The sequence below is a fragment of the Antennarius striatus genome, chromosome 6, assembly GCF_040054535.1.
Source record: "Antennarius striatus isolate MH-2024 chromosome 6, ASM4005453v1, whole genome shotgun sequence".
NCBI lineage: Eukaryota > Metazoa > Chordata > Actinopteri > Lophiiformes > Antennariidae > Antennarius > Antennarius striatus.
In genome coordinates, this window is record NC_090781.1 from 13,642,268 (window position 1) to 13,666,060 (window position 23,793).

The 23,793-nt window shown below is 39.5% G+C and overlaps 2 protein-coding genes across 4 annotated transcripts; both read right to left on the reverse strand.

Moving 5' to 3' along the window:
- Positions 1–2,704: 2,704 nt before the first annotated feature.
- dhx34 (DEAH (Asp-Glu-Ala-His) box polypeptide 34) lies at positions 2,705–12,290 on the reverse strand. Its single transcript, XM_068317241.1, has 16 exons — positions 11,342–12,290; positions 10,902–11,213; positions 10,285–10,539; positions 10,091–10,193; positions 9,596–9,813; positions 9,335–9,509; positions 8,793–8,986; positions 8,574–8,675; positions 8,224–8,484; positions 7,979–8,152; positions 7,760–7,865; positions 6,220–6,326; positions 4,886–5,152; positions 4,232–4,411; positions 3,053–3,197; positions 2,705–2,930 (listed from the first exon to the last, which is right to left on the reverse strand). The coding sequence occupies exons 1-16, from the start codon at positions 12,047–12,049 to the stop codon at positions 2,788–2,790; spliced, it is 3,450 nt and encodes a 1,149-aa protein (XP_068173342.1). The 5' UTR covers positions 12,050–12,290; the 3' UTR covers positions 2,705–2,787.
- A 670-nt stretch (positions 12,291–12,960) lies between these two features.
- Positions 12,961–23,707, reverse strand: st14a (ST14 transmembrane serine protease matriptase a). 3 transcript variants are annotated; one of them, XM_068317428.1, is made up of 20 exons: positions 23,586–23,707; positions 23,361–23,402; positions 21,475–21,634; positions 20,230–20,360; positions 20,062–20,132; positions 19,423–19,589; positions 19,225–19,260; positions 18,710–18,944; positions 17,966–18,102; positions 17,767–17,876; positions 17,406–17,518; positions 17,186–17,322; positions 17,009–17,113; positions 16,794–16,901; positions 16,589–16,699; positions 16,012–16,134; positions 15,652–15,835; positions 14,778–15,049; positions 14,063–14,199; positions 12,961–13,821 (listed from the first exon to the last, which is right to left on the reverse strand). In XM_068317428.1, exons 2-20 carry the CDS (start codon positions 23,400–23,402, stop codon positions 13,663–13,665), a joined length of 2,538 nt encoding a protein of 845 aa, XP_068173529.1. In that variant the 5' UTR covers positions 23,586–23,707; the 3' UTR covers positions 12,961–13,662. The 3 variants fall into 3 exon arrangements, with proteins under 3 accessions (XP_068173529.1, XP_068173527.1, XP_068173528.1); XM_068317426.1 differs by having other exon boundaries at positions 23,361–23,516; positions 23,586–23,705; XM_068317427.1 differs by having other exon boundaries at positions 23,361–23,532; positions 23,586–23,701.
- Positions 23,708–23,793: the final 86 nt, after the last annotated feature.

The following is a 23,793-nucleotide window of genomic DNA, read 5'->3' on the forward strand; positions in this document are numbered from 1 at the left end:
TCACATTGGGCCTGTTCGTCAGTCAGATGAACAGACGTCACCCTTTACCTCTAATTTTACCTCATATGTTACTCAATCCTTGGTCATGAAAAGAAACCGATGAGAGTGGGGGTTGAAGAGTGCACAATACTCAGTGCAATCTCTGACAAAGTATGATTATCTGATACCACTAGTGTTGTCTTTAGGTTAAAGTAGGAGACCACGACGAAAAGGAAGGTTGTGATGCAAAGGGACGATTGATAAGGGAAGATGCAATGGCAGCCACAAAGGCATGAGTTGTTACGTGGTTCTTTAAGGTCCTTTCTTACCAAATACAAGGTTATTCATGTCGTCTTAAAAACTGCAAGAATGTGTGTGATCATTGAACACCCTCACCTTACACCCCTTCTTTCCATGTATTTTTCAATATTGATTATGAACAGCGTCAAATCCTGCCTCTATACTTGTTGAATCAGTCAAGGTGCTTACAACTGAGGCCTCTGAGTGAGTCTGTTTTACTTCATACACAGCGACCTTACAGTTGCAACCCCAAAGAAAACCAAATCATGACCCCGCCCTAAACAATCTGTAGATTAGCCTAGGTCTTTGAATGAGATGCCACCAAAAACACAAGTGCAATGAACAATGTGTTGAAGAGTATTTTTGTACCAGTTGATCCCATTTAAAAAAAACAAAAACAAAAAGAAAAAAAAACCCTGAACGGAAATCGAAAAATCGTTGGGACTGAATTCTGTAGTGTTTTATTGTGTTTGATATCAAGCAGAAAAGATAAATTGGAACACTAATTTGTCTTTGAGCAGCAGCACGTGGCTCACAGGCGTGATGTTTTAACGTGCTTGCTGATGACTGTTGACCCTGTGATAAGAAAAGAGATGTATTAACTTGAAAAGATGAATGGTAGTAAGTTTCTGTTCGGACACAGTAGTAGATGTGTTTAATGAATGTTGCTATAAGTATGAAGTCAAAAAAGCTGCTATTTGAAGTCCTGTCCTGACCCTATTTAAACTTGCCCCCCCAGCCTTCTTGCAATCTATGAGGTGATGTTGGTAAAGTCAAACAATCCAAGTTCTCATTCCACCCAAGGTGCCAAGGATGCTAAAGACTGTGTGCTTAAAAGATACATTTACTGCAAGACATTTAAAAAATGCTTTTGATGTACCTTGCATTTCTTTGTCTTTTTTTGCTGATTGGTGAATACATGACCTACAGATTTTTATCAACTTTATCAAACATCGTAGCATGTCAACATAATCACCCACCCATCGGAATCAAAGAACGAGCTTTTGTGAAGCCTCCACTTTGCACCAATCATGCAAGGTGAAGATATTTTCAACAGACACCAGTTGCTCTATCAAAATTTGCCTTTTTTTCACTGACTTGAAAAACTTACTGTAGTCACAACTGTTATTATTGGTCTCCAGCCACTGAATGCAACAGGGATATTATGTTGTTTGAGGAATGTTATGCTGTCTGTCGAATGACAGGAATTGAAATCAAAATAAGTTATGAAATGAATCAAGCATCAATGAATGACAGTATTGACAGTCAAAGTGAATCTGTTGGGGAGGGAAGCAGAAGTATTTTACATAAGATTAATGACAGGAGAACAAATGACGTGCTCTGATGTCCAGACATGCTCCAGTCTTGTGTCCAAATCCCTCGGATCACCTGGTAGACTATGAATTGTGGGAAGGATGAACCTTTAAGATATTTTACCAGATTATATAAATTTAGTTTTAATGAATAACTTTCATCTAAAGTGGCTTAAAGGCAACAGGGTTGAAAATCAAGTCATGTGACAGCCAAATAGCACGACCCTAAACCTCTCGATTATGGGATGGTCATTCTCATTACTCGAACAAAAAAAGTAATGTAAAAAACAAGACCCCCTACTCCCCCAAACGCACTCGCATTCCCCACAATTTCGACACATAAAAGCAAAGACTTGCACACAGATACACAGGTTCACTCAGTGGTGCAGATACAGAGAGCTAGTAAAGCCATTGCACTCAGTTTGCTACTTCTGGTTCAGTAACGGTGTTAGAGTTCAGTACTGACAGTCTTGCGATCACAGTTGCAGGCCCCATTCTTACATCTTAATAAATGTGCCTTTTGATTTGAGTAATCAATAACTTATGATTTCTAAGTAACTCTGTGTTAAGTACTATTTAATTTTTGGGTTATTGATTTCTGCCAATGTGCATATTTTTAAATGTACGTATTTATTAGTTTCAAAGTAATTAATGAGGTATTACCTGTTTATTTGTTTATTGAGATATTTATTCTGATTCTTTATTTTTTTGAGACAGGTTTTTATCTTCCGTGCTGTCTTACTTCTAACTTTGTGCCAATGTGCTGCTTTGAGGTGTTACATATCGTGGGTTTGTATCATTATTAAACCCTCACTCTATATTTTAAAACAGTGTCTACTTCTCTCTCATGTGTGGATGTCATTGACTCAGAGCTTTTTCACAAACACTGCATTCAACTTGCGTTCTGAAATCGTTCCATCATATTATCAAAGGAACTTGAAAAAAGATCTACATATATAGACAGTATGTTCCTAGAAACCATTCTTTGAATCAGCTGACATGACTTTGGAACAGTAGTTTTTACAGAAAGCAGCAGCAAGTACATCCATCGACCATTAAATAAAAAACAAACAAACGGAGGGAAACCAATGACACAAATGTTACGTTAAAGAAGCAACTTTATTTGACAAATTGTTCTATAAAGTGTTGTACTGTAGTCCGAATAGAGTTCTTCTAATTCAGATGCTCTGTTACATTACTGGGTGGAATACATGTGCTGTCTTTTATGTTTGAGGATCTCAGTGGAGGTGAGGGTCAGGTCTTCATTACAGATGTCACAGTGATAAACCCTGGTAAGACTGGACACTGAGGAACAGCCTGCCTTTCCACTCTCTGCCTCTGGAAACATAAAACATGTCTCTATTAGTCTCAAGCTTTCAAAATTATCAGCATGCAGCATCACATCAGCAGATGAATGTGTTCTAACAACTAGGATAAATATCGACATTAAAATTCCTGACCTTCCTCCGTGTGCTGCTGTTCTCCAGGTGGCCTGCAGGTGGCCTCGTGCCGCATACGTTCCAATGGAGTTACAGGCAGGTAGAGGTCACAGTTAGGACAGCTCCAAAAAGTACGTAAACACTCACTGTAGAGGTCCTTTGAGTCCTGCAAAATAATCACAGTGGACGCATCAGAGCAGACAACGCTTAATATTTTCGTCAAGTGTAATAATTTGTTTATTTCCTATTAGGGGGCGGCAGTGGCTCAGTGGTAAAGCAGGCGGTAGAGCAGGTCGTCCTATGATTTAAGATCGGCGGTTCGATTCCCGCTCCCGCCCCCCCAAAAATACCCGGAGGTGAGCTGACAGTGGGAGGTGTCAACTCATCTCCGGAGCACTGCCGAGGCACCCTTGAGCAAGGTGCCGTCCCCTTTACAAAATTGCTCATTTGAGGCGCATCAAGAAGGAGCTGCCTGCCACTCTACCTCCCCTGCATGCCTACAGGCCCCCTTGTGTGTGTGTGTGTGATACAGGGGCCTGTACTCACAAACATATGTGTATGCATGCGTTTGTAATCAGTAGCTAGAGTGTGCCTTCTTAATTTCCCTTCGGGGATCAAACCAGTATATAAAATTAAAAAAAAAAAAAAAATTAGATGTGTTTGTGACAATTTTACAATTCCAGTTGTTATCCAACTCTTTAAAAAGTGTTGTTAGAGAATCAGTAAACTAATTCTGCAGTGATTAAATGTCTACTTTAATGTCTTCGTGCTCCTGCTTTACTTCATATATTTCAATGACTTAAAACACCGACGCTGATCTGCTGAAGCTGAAGCAAGTCCTTAATGCTCTGTTTGGTTGTTAGGGCAACACAAACCTCCAAAGTACAGAACCTTAACTTTCTGACATACAATCGTAATGGCGATTGTTCATCTAAATGACAAAAGCTACATGTAATCTGTGATGATGTCTGTGTTGGTGGAAACAACAACTGTGGTATCTTAGAACATTTCGAAAATAAGATTCGTCACTGGGATCCTCTTGAAAGACAAGGAAATGTAGCTTTTCTTATATTGAAGGCAGAACAAAACATTAGTTTGAAACTTGGCGATGCATTTAATATACGACAATCTTGTTGCAGGTGAAATATTTATTTTTCACTTCTTTGAAACTATCAAAAAGTATGTTTCAGTTTGACTCACAGCCAGACAGTTGTAGGTGAAGAAGCTGGTGACCCGAAGGCCTCCTTTAATCGGGTCCAGCTTGACTTCAGCTCCCGGGAGCAGCGGGTTTACATCTAGAGACAGTTCAGACTCAGGCTGAGGACCGATGTACAGGTTCTGTGACTGGAGCGCTGTGAGCCGGCGTAGGCTGTAGCTGACCTGAACGTTAGAATACATTAATGAGATAGTGGAAAGTTGAATGACAGAGAAAACCTTTGCAAAACAGAATTAAACAACAATCCAAAAAGACAATTGGTATTCTTTATGTTGTATTTTATTTATCTTAATTTTTTTTATTTTCAAACTTAGTATTTTACATTTTCAAAAGTTATTTTATATAAAATAATGATCTTCCATCATTTTCTTTCTCAGTGAAATTTGCTCTTGCACTGAGCTTTATTTACCTTCATAGCGACATATGGATAAAAAAATTAAAATTTGATCTAGACTTCATCAATCAGTAAATCATAAAAAAACCATACCCACTACCTCAGATAACTGTTCAAAAACTATTTTTAAACGATATGAAATAATTTGTATTATTTGCATGGTAAGTTCTACAATATGTCTATGAGCTTTTTGTTTGTTTGATTGCATTCTGGTACCAGGGGCGGGTCAGAGCTGCGTCTCTACCTCAGTGTAGATCAGGTAGCGGACGAGGCCTTCACTCAGCTTTTCCATGACTTTACGGGACACTCCCTGGACTGCCAATTCTCCTATTGTCCCATTCCCCAGCTGGGCTAACAGGAGCCGCTCCCACTCAGTTCTCAGGGTAAGAGCTGTGGAGAGAACCTTCAGAGCCTCTTCTGGCTCCTTGAGCTCCAGCTCCAGCCAGCCATCCACCACCAAACGAGTACAGTCAGCGTTACTGTCCACAGAGTTTGCGACCAGCAGCAAAGTCTATAGATAGATAGATAGATATAGATATACTTTATTTATCCCAAACTGGGAAATTTAGGTGTCACAGTAGCAGCAGAATTGTTACAGAAAATATACAGAAAACATGCATTAAGGAAAAATAAGACAGTTAAAGGTAATAATAATAATAATAATAATAATAATAATAATAATAATGATAACAGAAAAGATATATTAACAATATTAACACTAATAACACTAATAATAGTAATACTAATAACAACACTAACAGCAGTACCCAAGCATGGTAGGCCTTTCGTCATAGGTAAATAAATAAGTGTGGCACTCAGTGGTCATACACAGGACATAGTGAAGCCATACCAAAACATCAGACTGGTGGTGGGACTCTGACTGATATTTCAGAGCTGTTGTACAGCGCAATGGCTTGTGGCAGGAATAAGATCACACGCAGATTCACAGAGAATTAAAATGGATGTGATGAGTCAGCGACAATTATAGATGAAGAGACAAGGTCCACAGTTATAATGGAATTTGATGTAGTTGGCTTCTTGATAAACTTTAGATTTTACATGATTAAAAAAAATGCAGAAATCTCTACTTGTTATCAAAACATTTTATAACTGAAAGCTCACAAAATAAATTTCCGGAAGGAATCATTGTCAAATTTCCATGTTACATTATCACACAAATGAATGAATGATTAAGTATTACATGCATAAAATTAATCGCGCCCGGAGTTTCCCCCAAGTCATGCCCCTACTCAGCTGGGACAGGCTCCAGCTCCCCACGACAACGGATGAAGCAGTATGAAGATGAATGAATGAATGAATGAATATGGCAAAACTAAATACATCAGTCAGGAAAAAAATCAGTATCATCTTTCCTGAAGACTCAGTCAAAAGTGAATTGCTAGTGAATCTGACTCTAAAGTCTTAGATTTTAAATAATCAGAACAACACAGGTTTACCATAACTATGTGAGGTTGCTTTAACACAATATTAACTTTTAATAAAGTTAAATCAAGAGAATTAAAAAAATATCAATTTAGTTTTCAGTGGAAACAGGAGTGTCCCACATCTGGTACTAACTTGTAATGCAGGAACGCGCACACAGTTGGTCAAATATGGCTTGTTGGTCTCCAACAGAGTGACAAAAGCCAGAAGCTGGTGTTTGCTGCTGTCCCTGTTATCAGGACCTTCAGACAGGAAAACAAGAAAAAGAAGGAGAGACTGATGAGATATCTTACAAATGAGAGGAATAGAAATGAGAAATAAAAAGACACTGTTTGAGTTAAGAGGCAAAGGAATAGATATGACATGAATATTACTTCCAATAATATACAAATTCTACTATCACTGCTGTTTGATGCAGATGTAGCTGGAAGAAATATTGTCTTTGCAGCAAGAAAAAAAAAAGTTTTTCTTAAACTGGCCTGAATTTCAGAAACAGCATTACAAATGAGTAAAAGCAGTGCAGCAGATATTGTTTTTTCTAAACATAGAAGGAACCCCAACAAGTTATGGTAAGTGAATAGTTTACTGTCAAGGCCTGTTTTCCAATGTGTGTTTTGTTGTCATGACCCATTAATGTAAACCAATGAGGACTTTATACTCCATGTCAGGACCTCGCTTGTTGTCTCACCCTCTGTCAAGACTATTTGTGACTCACAGTAGGTTTGAAATGGTCATTAAGTTTGGATTATTCAGTAAGGTAAATAGCATTGACAACAAGGAGTAATAAGTTGGAGTATTTCACTAACTAAATAAGTCATGTTGCTCAAAAAATTGAAAGGTCGGAATTAGGGGACTGGTTTTGCAATGGCTGAAGAGTTACATTGAAAAAAGACGACAGTTTGTACAAATAGGTGATTATACTTACAGTAAATCTACATTGTTGGATTGAACTTCTGGGGTCCCACAGGGGACAGCGGTAGGTTCCAAACTTTTCTCTTATACACTACTGTATATATGAATAATATTTGCCAAGTGTCACTAGTAACATATCTGATTCACTGTGTGGAAGTTTGCAGTAACATATAAAAGCAACATAGATAAATCAATCACAATCATTAACAATGCAGGGTTAGGGATGGCATGAACAAGCTATTTTTCATAAAAATTAAAATTCTGGGACCTGGTTACATATAAAAATGAAAAAAATATGCTTAAAGCAAGGAACAAGCTGGGATTATAATTTGACAGAAGGACTTAATTTTAAAAACCTGTTGGTACCACAAAGAGTACCTGTATGTATTTATCAGAGTGTGGGGTGCATCCATGGAATGGGTTGAATGGTGAGTTAAAATATAACATGAACACATTATTGGTGGGTTATAGTGGAGGTTGGATTGACTATGTTTGGTCTTTGAGGAACACAGTTGTATAAATTAACCTGGACTGTAAATAAATGTGGCAAAAATGACGCGTTTATATGTAATTGTAAAAACGATCTGAGACAGGGGTAGGGACAAAAACGTTTAATACTTCTACCAACTTCTGTTCAGACTGTTACTTTGTTTACTTGTATGTCTTCTTTTATCTGTACTTTATATTCAAAGCAACCTAATTTAAATAAAAATGAAGGTAATTAAATGAAGTCTACACATAATACATTGATAGAGGTTTGAACCTGCATCTCTGTTGTCATTTTCAGGCACTTGTAGAACCTCTGGGTCACTGGCAAACACGCTGGTCGGGTGGATCACCACTCCCTGCTTATTCTTTGTGTGAAAAACCTACGGAACACAAATTCAGACCGTTTAAGTACAATATTTCATCGCAGATATTTTTGAGACAGCCGGTTTACTGATATCGTGCCCCCGTCACGTGTGTGTCTAAACATTCCAACCTGGTCAGAGTCTTTGCGCGTGGTGTTGTGTTCATCAGGCAGTGCTAGTTGAGGGTAGAGTCCTCTGCAAATCAGAAGCTTGAGCAAAGCCTGCTGGCGGTGGGACAAGTCCTTACTGACAGTGACCATGTCCTGCAGCTCTGTCATGTTGTGACGCAACTTGAACTTCACGTCCTGTTGTAAAGTGAAGAGAATCATGATCTGTGTTGAGCGTACATGATAACACAAAGATTACCTGAGTTCACCTGTATGTCCACGTTTTGTCCTGATTCCTTCTTGTCCCTCTTGCCTCGACCTGCTTCCTCTGTATCTGATCCTGATGAGAACTCTCCATCCTGACATTCGCTCAGCTTCAGGATTTTACGTTTGCTGCTCTCCTGCTGCTCATGAGATCTCTTCAGCTGATACAGCTTCTTCCTCTCTGTTAGCTTCTCCCTTCGCTTTTCGCGGTCATCACCAGTAGTACTTTGCACAGACTCAAGCAGGCCGTGGCTCTTCAGCAAGTCCTGTTAACCAGACCAAGCACATATCATCAGTGTTTAACCATAAAAGAAAGTACTGTTAAATTCTGTGAACTGCTGCATTAGCATCCTGCCTTGAACTGTCTACGCAGGTTGACCATCTCATAAAGTCGCTGCTCCTCCAGGCCTCTCCTCCTGCACCACTTCCTGGAGCCACCACCCCTCTCCCCCTTTGTCTGTTGGTCAAAGTGGAACAACTTTATGTTCATGACAAACATTTTATGTCCTAACAGTTACAGTGTTGACTCTGTTTATATTAAATAGTCAGTGTCACACGATGTTGTCTTACTGACCTGCACCCAGGCATTGAAGGTGTTCAGCAGAGTGAAGGGGTCTCCCTGGTTGCTTTGTAGGGGCTGACAGGCAGTGGCACAGTCGGGGTTCTGCTGTGAACTGCGAAGAAAAGGTGACTGAACGCTAAGGGCTGCTGCCACCGTCAGGACAGGCTCCACCAAGTTAAACAAGGAGCCCAACACCAACAGCTTCCCTAAAAGAACACAAACACACACTTACCTAAATCCAGCTTCTGCTTCACGCTAACACCACATATGGTTCTACAAAAGTACTTCAAGTGAACGACACCAAGCATGAAATTACACTTTTTGAAGATAAATTTACCATTTAGCATTTATTTGTGCTCTATTGTCACTTTCATGGAAAAGAAAGATTAAAAAAATTACTATAAAAGATTTTTATGGAAAGGATCTGTGACATACAAATAGATGAACAATCAGATGGACACCATACCTTTACCCTCTCCTCAATTTGTGTATAGTACAGGATGAAAATGGCAAATATGACAACTTAAAAGATGCGCTTGCGTAGGAAATCTTACCGATGACCACATCCACAGGCAGCTGCGCCAGCAAACTACCAATAGAGGTCAATTCACTGTGATGGTCAAGTGCTCCCTGCTCTTTCAGATACGTAACCGCTGTCTGAATACTAGCAGCTGGGGGAGGATCAATGAAGACAAAAGACAGAGGATCTCCGAGGCACATACTTTTCATCTGCAAGAACAAGGTGGCATAAATACAGCTTAATCCAAATACAGAAATTGGCATAGCTCGTCTAGTTTTCTGTAGGATGTTGTTACCTGGAGAATGAGGGAGTCTAGAGCCACTCTGTGGATTTCAGGAACAGGATAAGGTGCAAAGGCATCATAATCAGACTCAGCGTACAGGCGGTAGCACACTCCTGGACCCGTACGACCGGCTCGGCCCTTCCTCTGCTCAGAACTGGCGCGGCTGATCCAGAACTCCTGCAGACGTTGCATCTTGGCCTTAGGATCAAAACTCATTTCCTTTACCTTTCCTAAAAAAAACAAAAAGCAATGCCATCAATTTATTTTGCTACATCTGTGCTATATTTCTAGTCTTTCTTCATTATATTCTTTTTATAGTTGTATGAAAACCTACAAAAATTTCAGCAAGGGAGATTTTGTATTTTTCAAGCAATGAGGATTTAAATTAGATTTATTTTGGGATTTTACCTGCAGAAAATTAGAGTTGTCAAAATGGAATAATTAGTAGTCAGAGAATATTTTTAAAATGTAATTTCCACAGCTATAAATGCAAAACGAGTTTCATACCTGAGTCGACAACGAAGCGCACCCCATCTATTGTAACTGAAGTCTCAGCAATATTGGTAGAGATGATGCACTTTCTCACCCCAGCAGGAGCAATGTCAAACACCTGAAGAATAGCATGAGGAGAGACATGAAAACAAAGACTGAGTAAACATGAAATTCTATGTGTAAACTAATCCAAATGACGGTGACTGTGCCTTGTCCTGCTGGGCGATTGAGAGGGTGCTGTGCAGTGGTAAGACTATCCAACGACGTGTATGTGTGGCATAAATCTGACAGGCTTCTTGGATGGTGGAAATCTCTGCCAGACCACTGAGGAAGAGGAGCAGGTCGCCACGCTCTTCAGGAGGGTAACGCTGATCGATGCCTTGCAAGATGCGAAGGTATGGTCTGGGATCAAGTTTCTCAGAGCGCGAGGACTGCTCCTCAGATGGAATGGGTTGATATATCACCTAAGTACAGGAAAGAGTAATAGTAAGATATAGATAAATTTATAAAATATAAAAGCAAATTCTAAAAGTCCCCATAGATAGAAAATGTTTGTTTTGAACATGATAATAAATACTGATTTAAAAAAAAAACAAAACAGATTGCAAATTGTAATTACAGATGAACTACTTAAAACACAAGAACTCACTAAACTAATAAACAGAATTATTGTTGCACCTTGATTTGAAAGATTTTGCCATTGTTTCTTTTATTTATTAAACACATTAAACACTGTCTTTCAAAAGTAAAGTTAGCAGTTCCACTATATTGCCAGAAAAATCAACTCCTTCTAGTGAGATATATATTTGTGATGCCCTCTGCTCACCTGTATGGGAAACAGTCTGCCTGGCACCTGCAGCACAGGAGCACTACTGAAATACTCGGAGAAAAGTTTGATGTTGATGGTGGCTGACATGAGTATGAGTCGAAGATCTGTTCTCTCAGCCACCAGAGAGCGGAGGACACCAAGAAGGAAGTCACAGTGGAGGTGTCTCTCGTGGACCTCGTCAACAATCACCACCTGATACTGAGCCAAGCTCCTGTCCTGCTGAATATGTCGCAGCAGCAGCCCCTCAGTCAGGAACAACAGTTTTGTGGCCGTGGTGCGAGTGGTCTCAAAACGAATCTGGTGCCCCACCTGCAAAACATACCAGCGATGTACTTTCAATATATTTGTTTGTGTAGATGATCTTCACTGCTGCTATGTGTTAGAAAGAGTATGGCTACTGCAAGAAGATGGACTTCATTTGACTGCTCACGACAAACCTTTGAGCCAAACTGATTGAGACTCTCAAAGCTGACCCTCTTTGCAAGGGATATACAGGCAATACGTCGAGGCTGAGTGCAGGCGATGTGGCTGAAGCCAGCCGAAAGAAGATACTGAGGTACTTGAGTGGATTTCCCACAGCCTGTGTCCCCTGCCACCACGACCACAGGGTGAAGTCGGACCAGCTGCACGATCCTCTCCCGATACTGATAGATTGGCAGGTTTTTTTGCTCTCGGCGAAGCTTTGCCAGTTTTCCAAAGCTCTGTCTCTGGCTGAAGTCCAGGAAATGTAGAAGAGCCAGGCGGCAGTCCAGAACCTCCTGCCCACATGGACCAGATGTTCTCTTGGTGCTTCTGTGCTCTGACTTCCCCAAACGCGCCTCGACATCCCCGGTGCACACAGACACATTGATCCGGTAGCGAGCGTCATACTCTTCAGGAAGGTCAAGGTGTACTTTTGCGACTCCAGCCTTTCTCCGATGTCTCCCTTCTTCAACGTCGTCTTTCCGACTGGTTCCTGATCCAGACATCTCTCTTTTCGTTTTAAACCTCTGGAAGCGGTCAAAGAAAACCCAGAATTCCCTGTGCTCCAGGCTACCCGCCTGGATGTAGTCATGCGGGCGGAAAAATATCTCGTCCATCTGGGCTCGGCACTGCGGGCTGTCCCAGTCCCAACTCCGACTGTCTCTCCTCCGGTCTGACTCCATATGGACTCTGAGCTGCGTCACTGACCTTCACCTAAAACCACCATCAACACAATTTATGGAGAACACTCGTGCTTACAAACATGTTGTCGTTGAATACAAAGGATGCCTCTAAATTCGAACGCACAATTAAACTGTCTAGAGACTAAACCAGCGAGATCTTAACATGGTTTTACTGGTAAACTAGACATTAACACCTCCCGACAGTAAGAAAAAAAAAACAGCCTCCAATGCGTCCGTAGTCACTGCGAGACAGGGGACAATAACACAGTAGGACAGCTTCCGCTCCGTTCCTAAAATGTTTCCGGTTAGAAATATATCCGTCTTCGTTCCGGTGTAAACAAAAATTCCGCCCCGATTTATCAGAAATCGTGGTTACGCAACTCAATGTTTACGATTCTCAGGAATGTTGAATCTTTAAGCATTTCTTAGTTTATACAGTACATTTTTGAGTTGTCAACGAGATCTCAACGAGGCTATTTCTTAAATATATTTCTTCACCTTTTTGTAAAATATGATCAATTATTTTTTTCCAAATAGAATTTGCAGTGTCCCACAATGGATCTGTATGCATTAAAATAACATTTATTTGAAGAATTTTGACGTTTACTCACAACTCACCATTATTATGAACATAAAAGTAGCTCCTTCTGACCTTCTCTGTAGTTTCTCCGTCAAACGTACACCCTTCCCACACCTTATTTTATACATTTTGTGTACAAGATTTACATTCTTTTCAAAGAAATAAAAGAGATTTATCAAACAAAAAAATAAAGATTAATTTGTGTCCGGTGCAGAAGGAGCGTAACGTTTTGATAAAATAGTGCAATTCTGGACTTGCGATTTCTACCAAACATCAAAAGTGAAATGCATGTCAGCATGTGACCATATAAAAATACGGAATTAGAGGTTATGTAAGAATATTTTTATTTACAGCCATCAGATATAAAATATACATTTACAGTTTTGGCAAAAATTTAAAATGAGGGACTGAATAATACTGTGCTGAATGGGAGAGAGATATTATTAGTTGTGAATATAACAGCTCAAACTCAAGCAACACCTACTGCTTTCCATTGAAGTGCCATCCCCAGTGGGAAGGATAGAGTGCTTGCTGTTAAAGTGAGCAATCACATGGCCAATTTTCCAGGGATCTCCATTATAAAATGCACAGGGTACCAAACCATAGGAGGTAAGAAGCATGAGCTTGCTGCCATTTTGTTTTTAATTTATAAAATTTACAACAAGGACAACAATGAAAAGTGATGGGAAATTATCTTGATGACTGCTGATGAAACAGAGGACAACAGACTATAAGGATGTTCATATCACAGATGTAACAATCAAGCTTAATAATCTTGAAAGCCAAATAACATTGTTCTCCATCAACTGCTAAAACAAATAAAAACACACAAAAATAAAATATTTATTTACATTTAAAATCAACCCCACTCTCATAAAATCCAAGTGAACATAAAATGCATTTACAGTGAGAACTGGGGATCAAGTCCACTGAACAAGGCTCGGAAAGTTTGTATTTTATTAAAGCAAATGTGTGTACTGTGGTTTGAGTTCATGTCCATCTCCTTAGGCTTTTTTAAGCCCTGTGTAGAGCTTTACACTCCTGTTTTTTGTTTAATCCAGGCACGGAACTGGGAGACTACTGTATAGATCCCCGGTTTGTCCCTGCGGGCACAGCCATCCCCCCAACTGACCACTCCTGCTAGAGTCATACGACTGCCATCTGGACTGGACAGAGGACCACCAGAATCCCCCTGACAAAGGATGCACATAGGTGACAGATTTATTAACATAGAATCTAATTTAAAAAGTCATCAAAAGATAACTAAAATAGTTTAACACTACATAAATTCCTCAATGTAACTGAAAGTTATATTTTCGATCAATTGTTTAAATGGTCTATCGATAACATATTCATGTCCCTTGTGTTGCACACTGGGAGAAAGCCAGAACACATAAAAATAAAGCAGACTGAGACATGATTCCTTTTCTTACCTGACATGCATCGACTCCTCCAGCAAGCACTCCAGCACACAACATCCGAGATGTGAGCTGCCCACCCATCAGTTGGTCACACACTGAATGGTTAATAATTCGGACCTGGGCCTTTTGGAGTACTTTTGCAGCAAATCCTGCAAAACAAAGAAACAAACATTAAATATGAAGTCTTCCAGTCAGGATGTAAATGCCAAAAGACGTCCAGTAGTAGTAGGGCCTCCCCCATAGAAAACTAGTTTGTACTTGCAGGTCACCACAAAAACACCTTAGAGTGTATGAGTTACATGGCTTCTACCTATCGTCAACTTTAGCGCTTATTCTGTACAATTAAAATATTTTAATAAACTATATGGATCAAATAAGTACCAAATCATATTATCATATATAATCATGTAAATTGGGTACATTATGCTTATTACAATTAAATACATGTCAGAAAAGCTGATATAACTCTTTACTTAGGGTCTGAAATTATAACCTTTCAACATTACATCCAGGGGATCAGCTGGATCACTGCTATACACTTCTGCTATTAATTCCGTATGCTACTTCTATTACTCAAAAATCAAAAACTAACCAAAATGTGTAGATGATTTTTTATCATCTATCAGGGGTTTTGAGAAATTCAGCTCTTTCAGTATTTAAAAAAAATGTTGTGGCTACAAATATTTACCAATGACATAAGCTCATCTTATTGTCAGTGTGGACTCACCTCCTTCTCGAGTAGCTCCCCACCCAGTGATCCACACTGTGCTGCCAACTTCAAAGTCCTGTTGGGAAGACGGTAAGCAGATGGGCCTGATGTAGTCCGAGAAGATGACAGGACTGTCCAACTCCATCAGGGCGATATCATTGTCATAAGTGAAGTCATTGTAGTTTGGGTGGGGTATGATCTGCCTCAGGTTCTTTTTAACCACAGAACTGTCAATACTTCGCTGGGTGTGAAGACCCAGGTAAACTTCCCAAGTTCCGGGGTGGGACAATCTGTGGAAAGAGTTCACAAAGTTCATTCTCACTACTGGATGGCAATTGCAGTCACTTGTAATTTCTGTCAAAGGATAAAGCAAACAGTCAATGTGCAAAGTTTTGCATTGGCCAATTTAAAGAACTCAAGAGACTTTAATGTTGTTGAGAATACTTTTTTTGAAATTGTACAGTAAAGCTAACAGGAAGAGCTAAGGACTCTCACCCACAAAGCACTAACTCGGGTTTTAGCACTCAGTTGGAGCTAAATATAAATTTTTGCGGATTAAAAGTACATTTCGTGTTTGTCCTTGTCTACATGTACAATGTGTCAAAGAAAGAATACAGTTAAAAAGGCCTCAAAAAGAATATTAAATAGGTTTAAATAGGTAAAAAAACAAAACAAAACTCCAGCACAATCAATGCCATATTTTCATTTCATGAAAAAAAGTTTACACAGGCAGACTGACAGTTAAATGGGAGGAAAAGGGCTTAGCCTTCAATTTAATGACCCCCAATCAAAGTGAGAGAGCAGTGAGTATGTAACCTGTTTGGTCAAGTTATGCAGAATAAGAAAGACTTCTAGCAGCAAGTGAAATACAGAATATCAAGTAAGATGCTACCTTGTCTTGCCGTCGTCCTGCACACAGTGGGCAGCAGTAACTAACCAGCGTGGACTGATTATGGAGGCTCCACACACGTGACCGAAGTTTTTTATATGGAGGCTGACCTGCCAGGGAAAGTCCCCTTTTTGTGCGTCCTGACCGCCCACTATACGGGACGTCTTGAACATACTCTTCCCACAGTCTGCAAAACAAGCAATTAATCAATAAACACAGCCTATAACTTGTTGTGATGCCAGAAGAGAAGAGCAGTGAGTGGAGATATTGATTTTAACATGCAGTAACAATGCATAACGGTGGAGATAATGTCTAATTTATATAAGTTACATATAGCTTGCTGAGCATTTGTGCACAACATACCACAGTTCTCCTCATCAGATCCATCATCACAGTCTCTTGTTCCGTCACATTCTGGGGACGATTTGCTGATACATTTGTTATTTTTACATTTGTATGCATTCGCAGGGCAGTTTCCACGAGATCCTAAAAGTGGGACAAACAATAAAAGTCAAGCTATGAAACACACTCCAGGGGTAATTCACCTCATGTGGTGAAAAAAAATAAAATAAAATTGTGTTCACTATGCACAAACATAATTATAGTAATTATTTCATATTTGTGAAGCAGTTTTAGCTTTTCAAAATCTTCATCTAACATCAAGCGAACACACAGCAACATTTAAAGTTATGCATATGTCAACTCGATCAATCTTTGATTAATATATCCTCTTCTTTCTCAACCAAAATATTCAGTTGATAAGTGCTTAATGTGATTCAACAGCTAATTTTTTAGTTCGACATTTTGTGATTTGCTAATCGTTATTTTAAATTTTATTAAACTACAATAACATATGAATAACATATGGAAAGAGTGCAAAAAGTGACTGTAAAAGGTTTTCCCAGCTTCAGAAACATTTAAGATAATGAGTTTTACTTACCACAGTTAACCTCATCCGACCCATCTCCACAGTCATTTCTGCCATCACAGCGTTTCTTCTCAGAAACACATTTCTTGTTTTTACATGTCAGCTGTCCAGTTCCACATCCACCTTAGAAAGAATAAGAAATATGCAGCAATGAGAAAACTCACTGTGAGACGTTCAATACTTCAGTACATGTCCAGCATCAGAACAAAGATCTTACCACAGTTCTGTTCATCCGACCCGTCTCCACAGTCATCAACACCATCACATTTCCAGAACATGGACTTACAAAATCCATTTTGACAAGTGATGGATTTGGCATTACACTCTGTAAAGAAACAGATTAATTTATGTGGTGTTCTTACAATAGAGAACATAATTAGATTAAGTAGGTAAAATCAAAACTGAGTATGATCTGACAAAGGTGATACTTACTGCAGCTCATTTCATCACTCATGTCTCCACAGTCATTCCAGCCATCACATCTGAGATTTGACCTAACGCAGCGCTGATTTTTGCACTGGAACGTTTGTGGACAAGCTGCAAATGACACAATTAACATGAGATACACTTCCCTAATAGTCATCATGTTCAAGAAAGGAAGCTCCTTACGGTTTTTTCTGTCAATTGCCTCAAACTCTGCTGAAAAACCTTGGTCCACATAAGAATAATCTGAGTAAAACGTCACGGTCATTGTGTTGGAGTCGCTGGTTTCGGTCAGTGTCCCTTCAGGCTTTTCTCCACAGAATCTGAGGATGAGATACGCAGTCAATGGCACATCCGCTGTTATACAATCCTTATGTGGTTTGTAGACATAAAAGCACACACTCACTTCTTTCCGTTGACTGCTACGTAGTCTTTCTTACAGTCTTGGCTGTTTTCCTGGCCAGGCTCAGACACAAGGAACTTCTTGAATGTCACCTTCACTGCCTTACCAGTAGGGACCTTCAATGACAGAGTAAAAAACTGAGGTTGATGTCACCTTGACAATAAAGTGGGTTTCAAAAAAAGAATTTAACGTGGTCTTGTCCAACAGCTTTATTTATTTATTTAGCCATTTTGGTGAGCTAAAGACACACTTCCCCTCAGATGGACAATAAAAGTGATGTATTCAGTTCATCATAGACACAACAACAATGCAGGATGGACACCAGTAGAAGCACATTATGAGTCTGTCTTAAGAACACTCTCACCTGGATTGACCATTGACATGAACACTGAGAAGGGTAGTAATTTGGAAAATTGGGGGAAGAGAAGGTCCCTTTTTCACCCGTCAGTTGGCCACCACATTGTTGTTGTAAACCTGTTAAAAAATAGTGTTAGAATTTGACTAGTTATCAAGTAGGTATTAGTTCACTCAGGACCAAGCTAAGAATTAGCTGTTCCACTTACTTCTCTTTGGGACTTGTGAAACTTGTGCTCTGAAACCAGGGAAGTTCTTCTTGTCATTTGTAGCCATCGTCACCAACATGACATTACTAACAGACGTAAACGTCAGTGGCTCACTAGGTGAATAGTACCCACACATCCTGTCGAAACAAAGACAACAACAGAGTTTTCATCTACGCACTGTTCAGCAAAGCAGTGATTGTTCGCTGTAGAATCAAAATTAGAATCAGCTGATGGGTGGAAAAAGATCGATTGAAACGTCTTTGATCCAAGAATAAAATACACAGAAAATTCTGCTTCCTGCCAAAATCAAGTCTTAAAAGGCTGGTAAAGCACTGACTTTAAACATACATTACAAAATAAAGATCATCTTTCTCAACTGAAATAAAAGAAATGTACCATATTGTGCCAATGACAATAGCTCTCCTGCGCAAGAATGTCACAAATGACTATACAAAATGGACATGTACCTCATTCTTCAGTTCGGTGTGAGAAATTAAATTTTCAGCTGAAATTTAAAATAAAAATACTATTTTTGAAGTGTCATGACTGGCTTTGCCATGCAAATGTCCATTTATGTACAATTTCATATCAGAATCCGACCAGCAGAGGGCCTTATACACAAGAACAGTTCCTCAATATCCAAATCTGAAATATGTTCAGTATTCTATTGTGTGAAAATAAAACAAGAGAAAGCTGATGAGTCATCACATGCTTAAATTTAGAGATGGAATGAGACAAACTCACTCTTCCACAAGGAGGTCCTCAATGGCCACAAGGGAGTCATAAATTTTGACAAAGTCATTCTTGCAAATCTCTTCTAGATTCATAGTGTCAAACTCGAGTTTGATAACATTGTCGCGGTCGGCTCTCAGGATCCACTGAATGAAGGTGTTGGGGGAATACGGAGTGTCGGGGAAGCCAGGAGACTGGATTCGTAGTTTTTGATTACCCCTTACGTGAAGTGAGTAGCTTAAATATTCTGAGATAGAAACAATGATTTTTGCAGGTTATCACATTACATTTAGTATACAATTCGTGCTGCTGCCATTACATCAATATTTACACTGAATATGCTTGATTATATAAAAAAGATATTCACTGTCTAAGTTTTCTGCATATGAAGAAAATAAATTACAATGAAGATTTAATCAAACGAAGTGCAGGAATATCTAGCATGTATTACACTCCTCAAGGAAAATAACCCTTAGTTTTAAAAGATAACTTAAGTAGAATAAATTATGCGACAATTGTGCACTTACTAGTGAAAAATATTGAAGAATAGCGTGGATCAAGTGCTGTGAAATGAAATAAATCATACATGATTTAGATATGCTTATTTACAATAAAGTGAAAAATGTCAGCAAACAGACAGAAGTTGAACCTGAACAAGAACATTACTAAGGTAGAGACCAGCTGAGAAAGGAGAGCAGTATAACAGTGAGCTGCTTTGACTCTACCTGAAGACCTTGACTTTTCAAGAACCAGAGCATTGCTAGTTCTGTACAAGCTTCTCTGCTCCTTGTCTACTAGCTTGTCCATCGAAGATATAGCATTGTCAACAGATGCCTCTTGGCCCACGGGGACGTTAAACTCGGACAGGTAGTAGGCAACAACGCTGCCTTCACTGGGAGCAAAGAGATGAGACTTTAATATGGACATGGAGCAAAGTTAAGAACCAAAGCTTGGCCTTTTTATTCGTCTGACATTAAATACTAGATGTTGATATTGATAGTATTACGGCGTTTATCCATATATGGCCAATAGACTACCATTTGCTAATAGATGAAATCATCCTCACAAAAAAGTTTCTTGAACAGAAGTTTAGTTTTAATGAAAATTCAACCAAATTTGTTTTGAAATGCTAATCAACACACAAATACTGTAGGCCTTTATACAATGTACTATATTTACACAAAATTTTCCCTGACATATTACAATATTCTTAAACACTGTAACATTCTTTATGTACATTTTTTCTTAGCGCTGCAGAAACACTGCAGACCCGGATTTCATTCTCATCTGTGGTCCAATAACTGTCGGGTATATCAAAGAAAGCCTGTGATAAATTAAGTATTGCACCAGCTGTACTTTGTTACCTGAAAGCTTGAACTGTAGAACCAACATAGTATTTGGCCAACTGTGGACTTTTGGAGTAGATGGCTTTAAGCTGCAAGAATATGAGTGAAAGCTATTAGAAAAGACTAACAAGTAAATGTGGACACAGAGGTGACAGCTATTCATGAGGTCTGGGCAGTGGATATTACCTGTGTAGTCACTTGTTTTGCCAGCGCTTTGAACTCAGAGCTGTTGGAGTTCTCATATGCATCCTCAAACACCTGGTTGGTGATCTTTATGGACCCAGTGTACATCTTCTTGACCCGCACATCTTTACGGACTGCAGAATTACAAAGGCAACACTAAATACAAGTCACACCTTCAAACCTTGAAGACTGAATCTGACACAGCTGTATGTCTGTCCATAACAGGCCAGAAATGACAAGGCATTCCTACATTTTTACTGTTCAAGGGTGCACTTCCTATTTCGCTTTGTGTTTTGTCTTTCCTGTTTCGCTTTGTGGTTTTTAATGTTTTGCATGTATATACTGTATATCACTGTTTGGAACTGTAAAGCTGTCCCCAAGTCCCTTATGTGTACATGTGTCAGCTGATGTAGTTTTAATCTCTCCTTGCTCTCAATCATTTGCATGTGAAAATATTTGTGAATGGAAGTTTAGTCTTTTTAAAATACAATTATGATCCCCAAAGAGAAATTAAGACGGCACACTACTAATTTTTTCAATCACACGCATGCATATATATATATTAGTGTGTACAGGACCCTGTAATATACACAACCACACACAGGGGGGCCTGTAAGCATTCAATGGGGGGTAGAGGGGCAGGCAGCTCCTTCTTGGTGTGCCCCAAATGAGCAGCTTGTAAGGGGGACGGCGCCTTGCTCAAGGGCGCCTCGGCAGTGCTCCAGAGGTGAGCTGACACCTCCCACTTTCAGCTCACACTTCAGGTGTTTTTGGGCGGGAGTGGGAATCGAACCGCTGATCTTGGATCATTGGACGACCCGCTCTACCGCTGAGCCACTGCCGCCCCAAGAAGAAGAGACAACTTTCCCATGAGTGTTTGATTTGTCAAACATTTGCATATTTTTAAGATTCTATAAAAAATTGAATGAAATAACAGACCATTGAGAAACAAATCATTCAAAGAGATTTTTTTTTAAGAATTCACAAGAACAGGTAAAGACTCCTTTTGAACCATGAACCTGATGAACATTTTATATGAAACTGAACTTATACACTATCTTTATGTCTGATCATTGAGCTTGCTCACTGGATTTATTCACTTCCATTTTTACGAATCGCATTTAATTGATCTCCCTTTTTAAAGGTACTGTTATTAATTATGATCAGAATATTTTGAAGCAGGAATCCTTTTCACAACAGTTATTGCATCATATTAATCTAATAAATCAATAAGGACGTTGTTCTTACAGTGGAAATGCCAGACCAGCAGTCCAGTCATAAGTGCAACAACAACAGCAAAGATCAATACACCGATCACTGCCCCAACTTTTCCTGGACCCTTTTTCTTCTCAAGTTTTTTGTTATCTGTTGCCGGTAAAAACTGGACAGCAGAGTCCCAGTCTTTATCCTGAAAGACAGAAGAAGGGCAAATTAATGATGGAGACATAAATCTGAAGAGCTCATAGAAGCTCACAACAACCTCCACATAATATTTTCAGAGTGATGATGTTTGTGGAAATAATCTTGTGCCCCCAGGATGTTCCTCCCCTGACACTGTTGATTTAGGTTGTTGAGTGAGAATACATGTTTCTGTCTTGTCTTCTCACAACAAACGTATATGATCAACTGAAGATTAGTGACAGCAGCAAACAGCAAGCAAGTACTTGCATATTTTAGGAATGTCTCTGGCTGTGGTCAACAACAGACCTTTTGTCTAAACCACAGCGCCTGTGCTATTAAATTTGGAAATATGATATATAAACATATGATTTATTGAAGTTGTGGCCATTCACTACAAAATCGGAACAAATCATTCAACCATTTTCTGCTCATAAAAAGAGGATCACTTCTGATATGGGCTTGGAACGGTTTACAATTTGGTAGGGAATTTGCATGAGTCACAACACTGTGGTTACCTTTAAGAAGTAAGACAGAGGGGGAGGGAGTACAAAGGTTTCACCATGCAAAACCCTGTCAAACCTGCTCGACACAAGCGACCAGATCTGACGTTAAACACAAGTTTCTCTGAGTTCTTGCTAAAGCTTCATAAAAATGTTGGAAGACTCTTGGAAACTAAGTGTACTTCCTGACCAAAAAAACAATCATTTTAAAAGTTTTGGGAGGTTTACAAAATTCCAAAAGTCTCTGCTATGACTTCATTAGTAATCATTTGCAGAACTATGACACCATCAACTGATGGATAAACCAACGACAATCCATTACTTTCATCTGCATAAACATGCCAGATAGACAAAAAATTATTAAACTAGACTTCTGGCCAGAATGTTTTAAGAAGGACATTTTGCATGCAGTCATCTCCAATTCTCATTTTAAACGAACAAAGGTTCTGTAGAAACTGATAATCCTGCAAAATGTATGGCTGTTTATTACCCATCTATTACATGCACCGTTCATTCACATCCTGAGGTGGGTTGCATTTAGCTGCAAGCTTTAAATTCTAAAGAAATAGAGAAAAGGACCTCCATCATTTTTACAGGATGAAGTGCTCCTGGCTACAAATAATTTTATAACAGCAAAACCGATATAACTAGAAACGTAAATATAAAATTTTGTTGAATGTAAATGAAGTGTGTCAGCAAATTCTAAACTATTCCAAATCTGCTATTCCCTAAAATGCTGAAAGTCTTTTTTTATTTTTCCTCTTTGTTTTTGGAGGAATGAAGTGTCATCCTCCGTTGGCTTGGAGAAGGATTGCCCTGATAATAAAGAGCAGTTAATCAATTGAAGACATGGAGTTCTTAAGGCCTTGTATTTATCACCATGCTGTGATGCTGTGCATTATTTTGAATGACTGTTAGTGTACAGGGGGGGGGGGGGGTCTCCAGTCAACAAGTCAGAACAGGGCAAAGGAACCTGGAGGAATTCCAGCATCAGCCTGAAGGACTCCAGAGGACCCTCACTGACAGAGAACAGGAAAGCTTCCATGTGTCTTCATTTTAGGCATCTCATGGCGACACACTTTTTAACATCCCTCATTGTCTCCACAGATGAACACAAGATTTAAGTGAGTTCTAATTCTCTATTATTCTATTATCAAATTATATCAGAGAGCACTGCCCATAGTAATGTGTGCTCTCTCCACTAGCCCGTCCCGTCTAGTGTGGGGTTCTTACCGCCTTAGGAGTGTATCTGAGGCCACTGTCCATGTAGTCCATCTGGAAGGAACGAGCGGAGCAGAGAGTTAAATTAGAACCTCCTTCTGTACCGATCTCGGTGAACCTGCAGGTTCGGTGGCCGAGAGGTGACTCCTGTTCGTCCGGAAGTTCCACCTGCGCACAATCCAATCTATAAACCGATTATAGCCACCAAAAAAAGAGCCGCAGACATATTGTGACTACCTGAGACGCTGTCCTCCTGTCGTGGTGTTCACTGGTGACTATCTAACCTGAATATGTCGTCAAAGACCAAACACCAGACGAACTTTTTCCGGGAGGTTCGGGTTTCTGCGGGCGGGTCTCTACCAAACTCGTAACAACTTCCTGTTTACCTGTCGCAGGTGTATTCAATCAGAAACCTACTGCGGTAAAGGATTGTCCCGCCCTCCTC

Coding starts and splice junctions, on each gene's coding strand:
- dhx34 (XM_068317241.1), bottom strand. CDS start 12,049: ATGGAGTCAGACCGGAGGAGAGACAGTCGGAGTTGGGACTGGGACAGC. Junction 10,194..10,284: donor CAATCGCCCAGCAGGACAAG/GCACAGTCACCG, acceptor GCTATTCTTCAG/GTGTTTGACATTGCTCCTGC. Junction 6,327..7,759: donor AAATGACAACAGAGATGCAG/GTTCAAACCTCT, acceptor TCCTGTCTGAAG/GTCCTGATAACAGGGACAGC.
- st14a (XM_068317428.1), bottom strand. CDS start 23,402: ATGGACTACATGGACAGTGGCCTCAGATACACTCCTAAGGCG. Junction 19,590..20,061: donor TCTACAGTTCAAGCTTTCAG/GTAACAAAGTAC, acceptor CTTTGCTCCCAG/TGAAGGCAGCGTTGTTGCCT. Junction 19,261..19,422: donor TGAAAAGTCAAGGTCTTCAG/GTAGAGTCAAAG, acceptor TTCATTTCACAG/CACTTGATCCACGCTATTCT.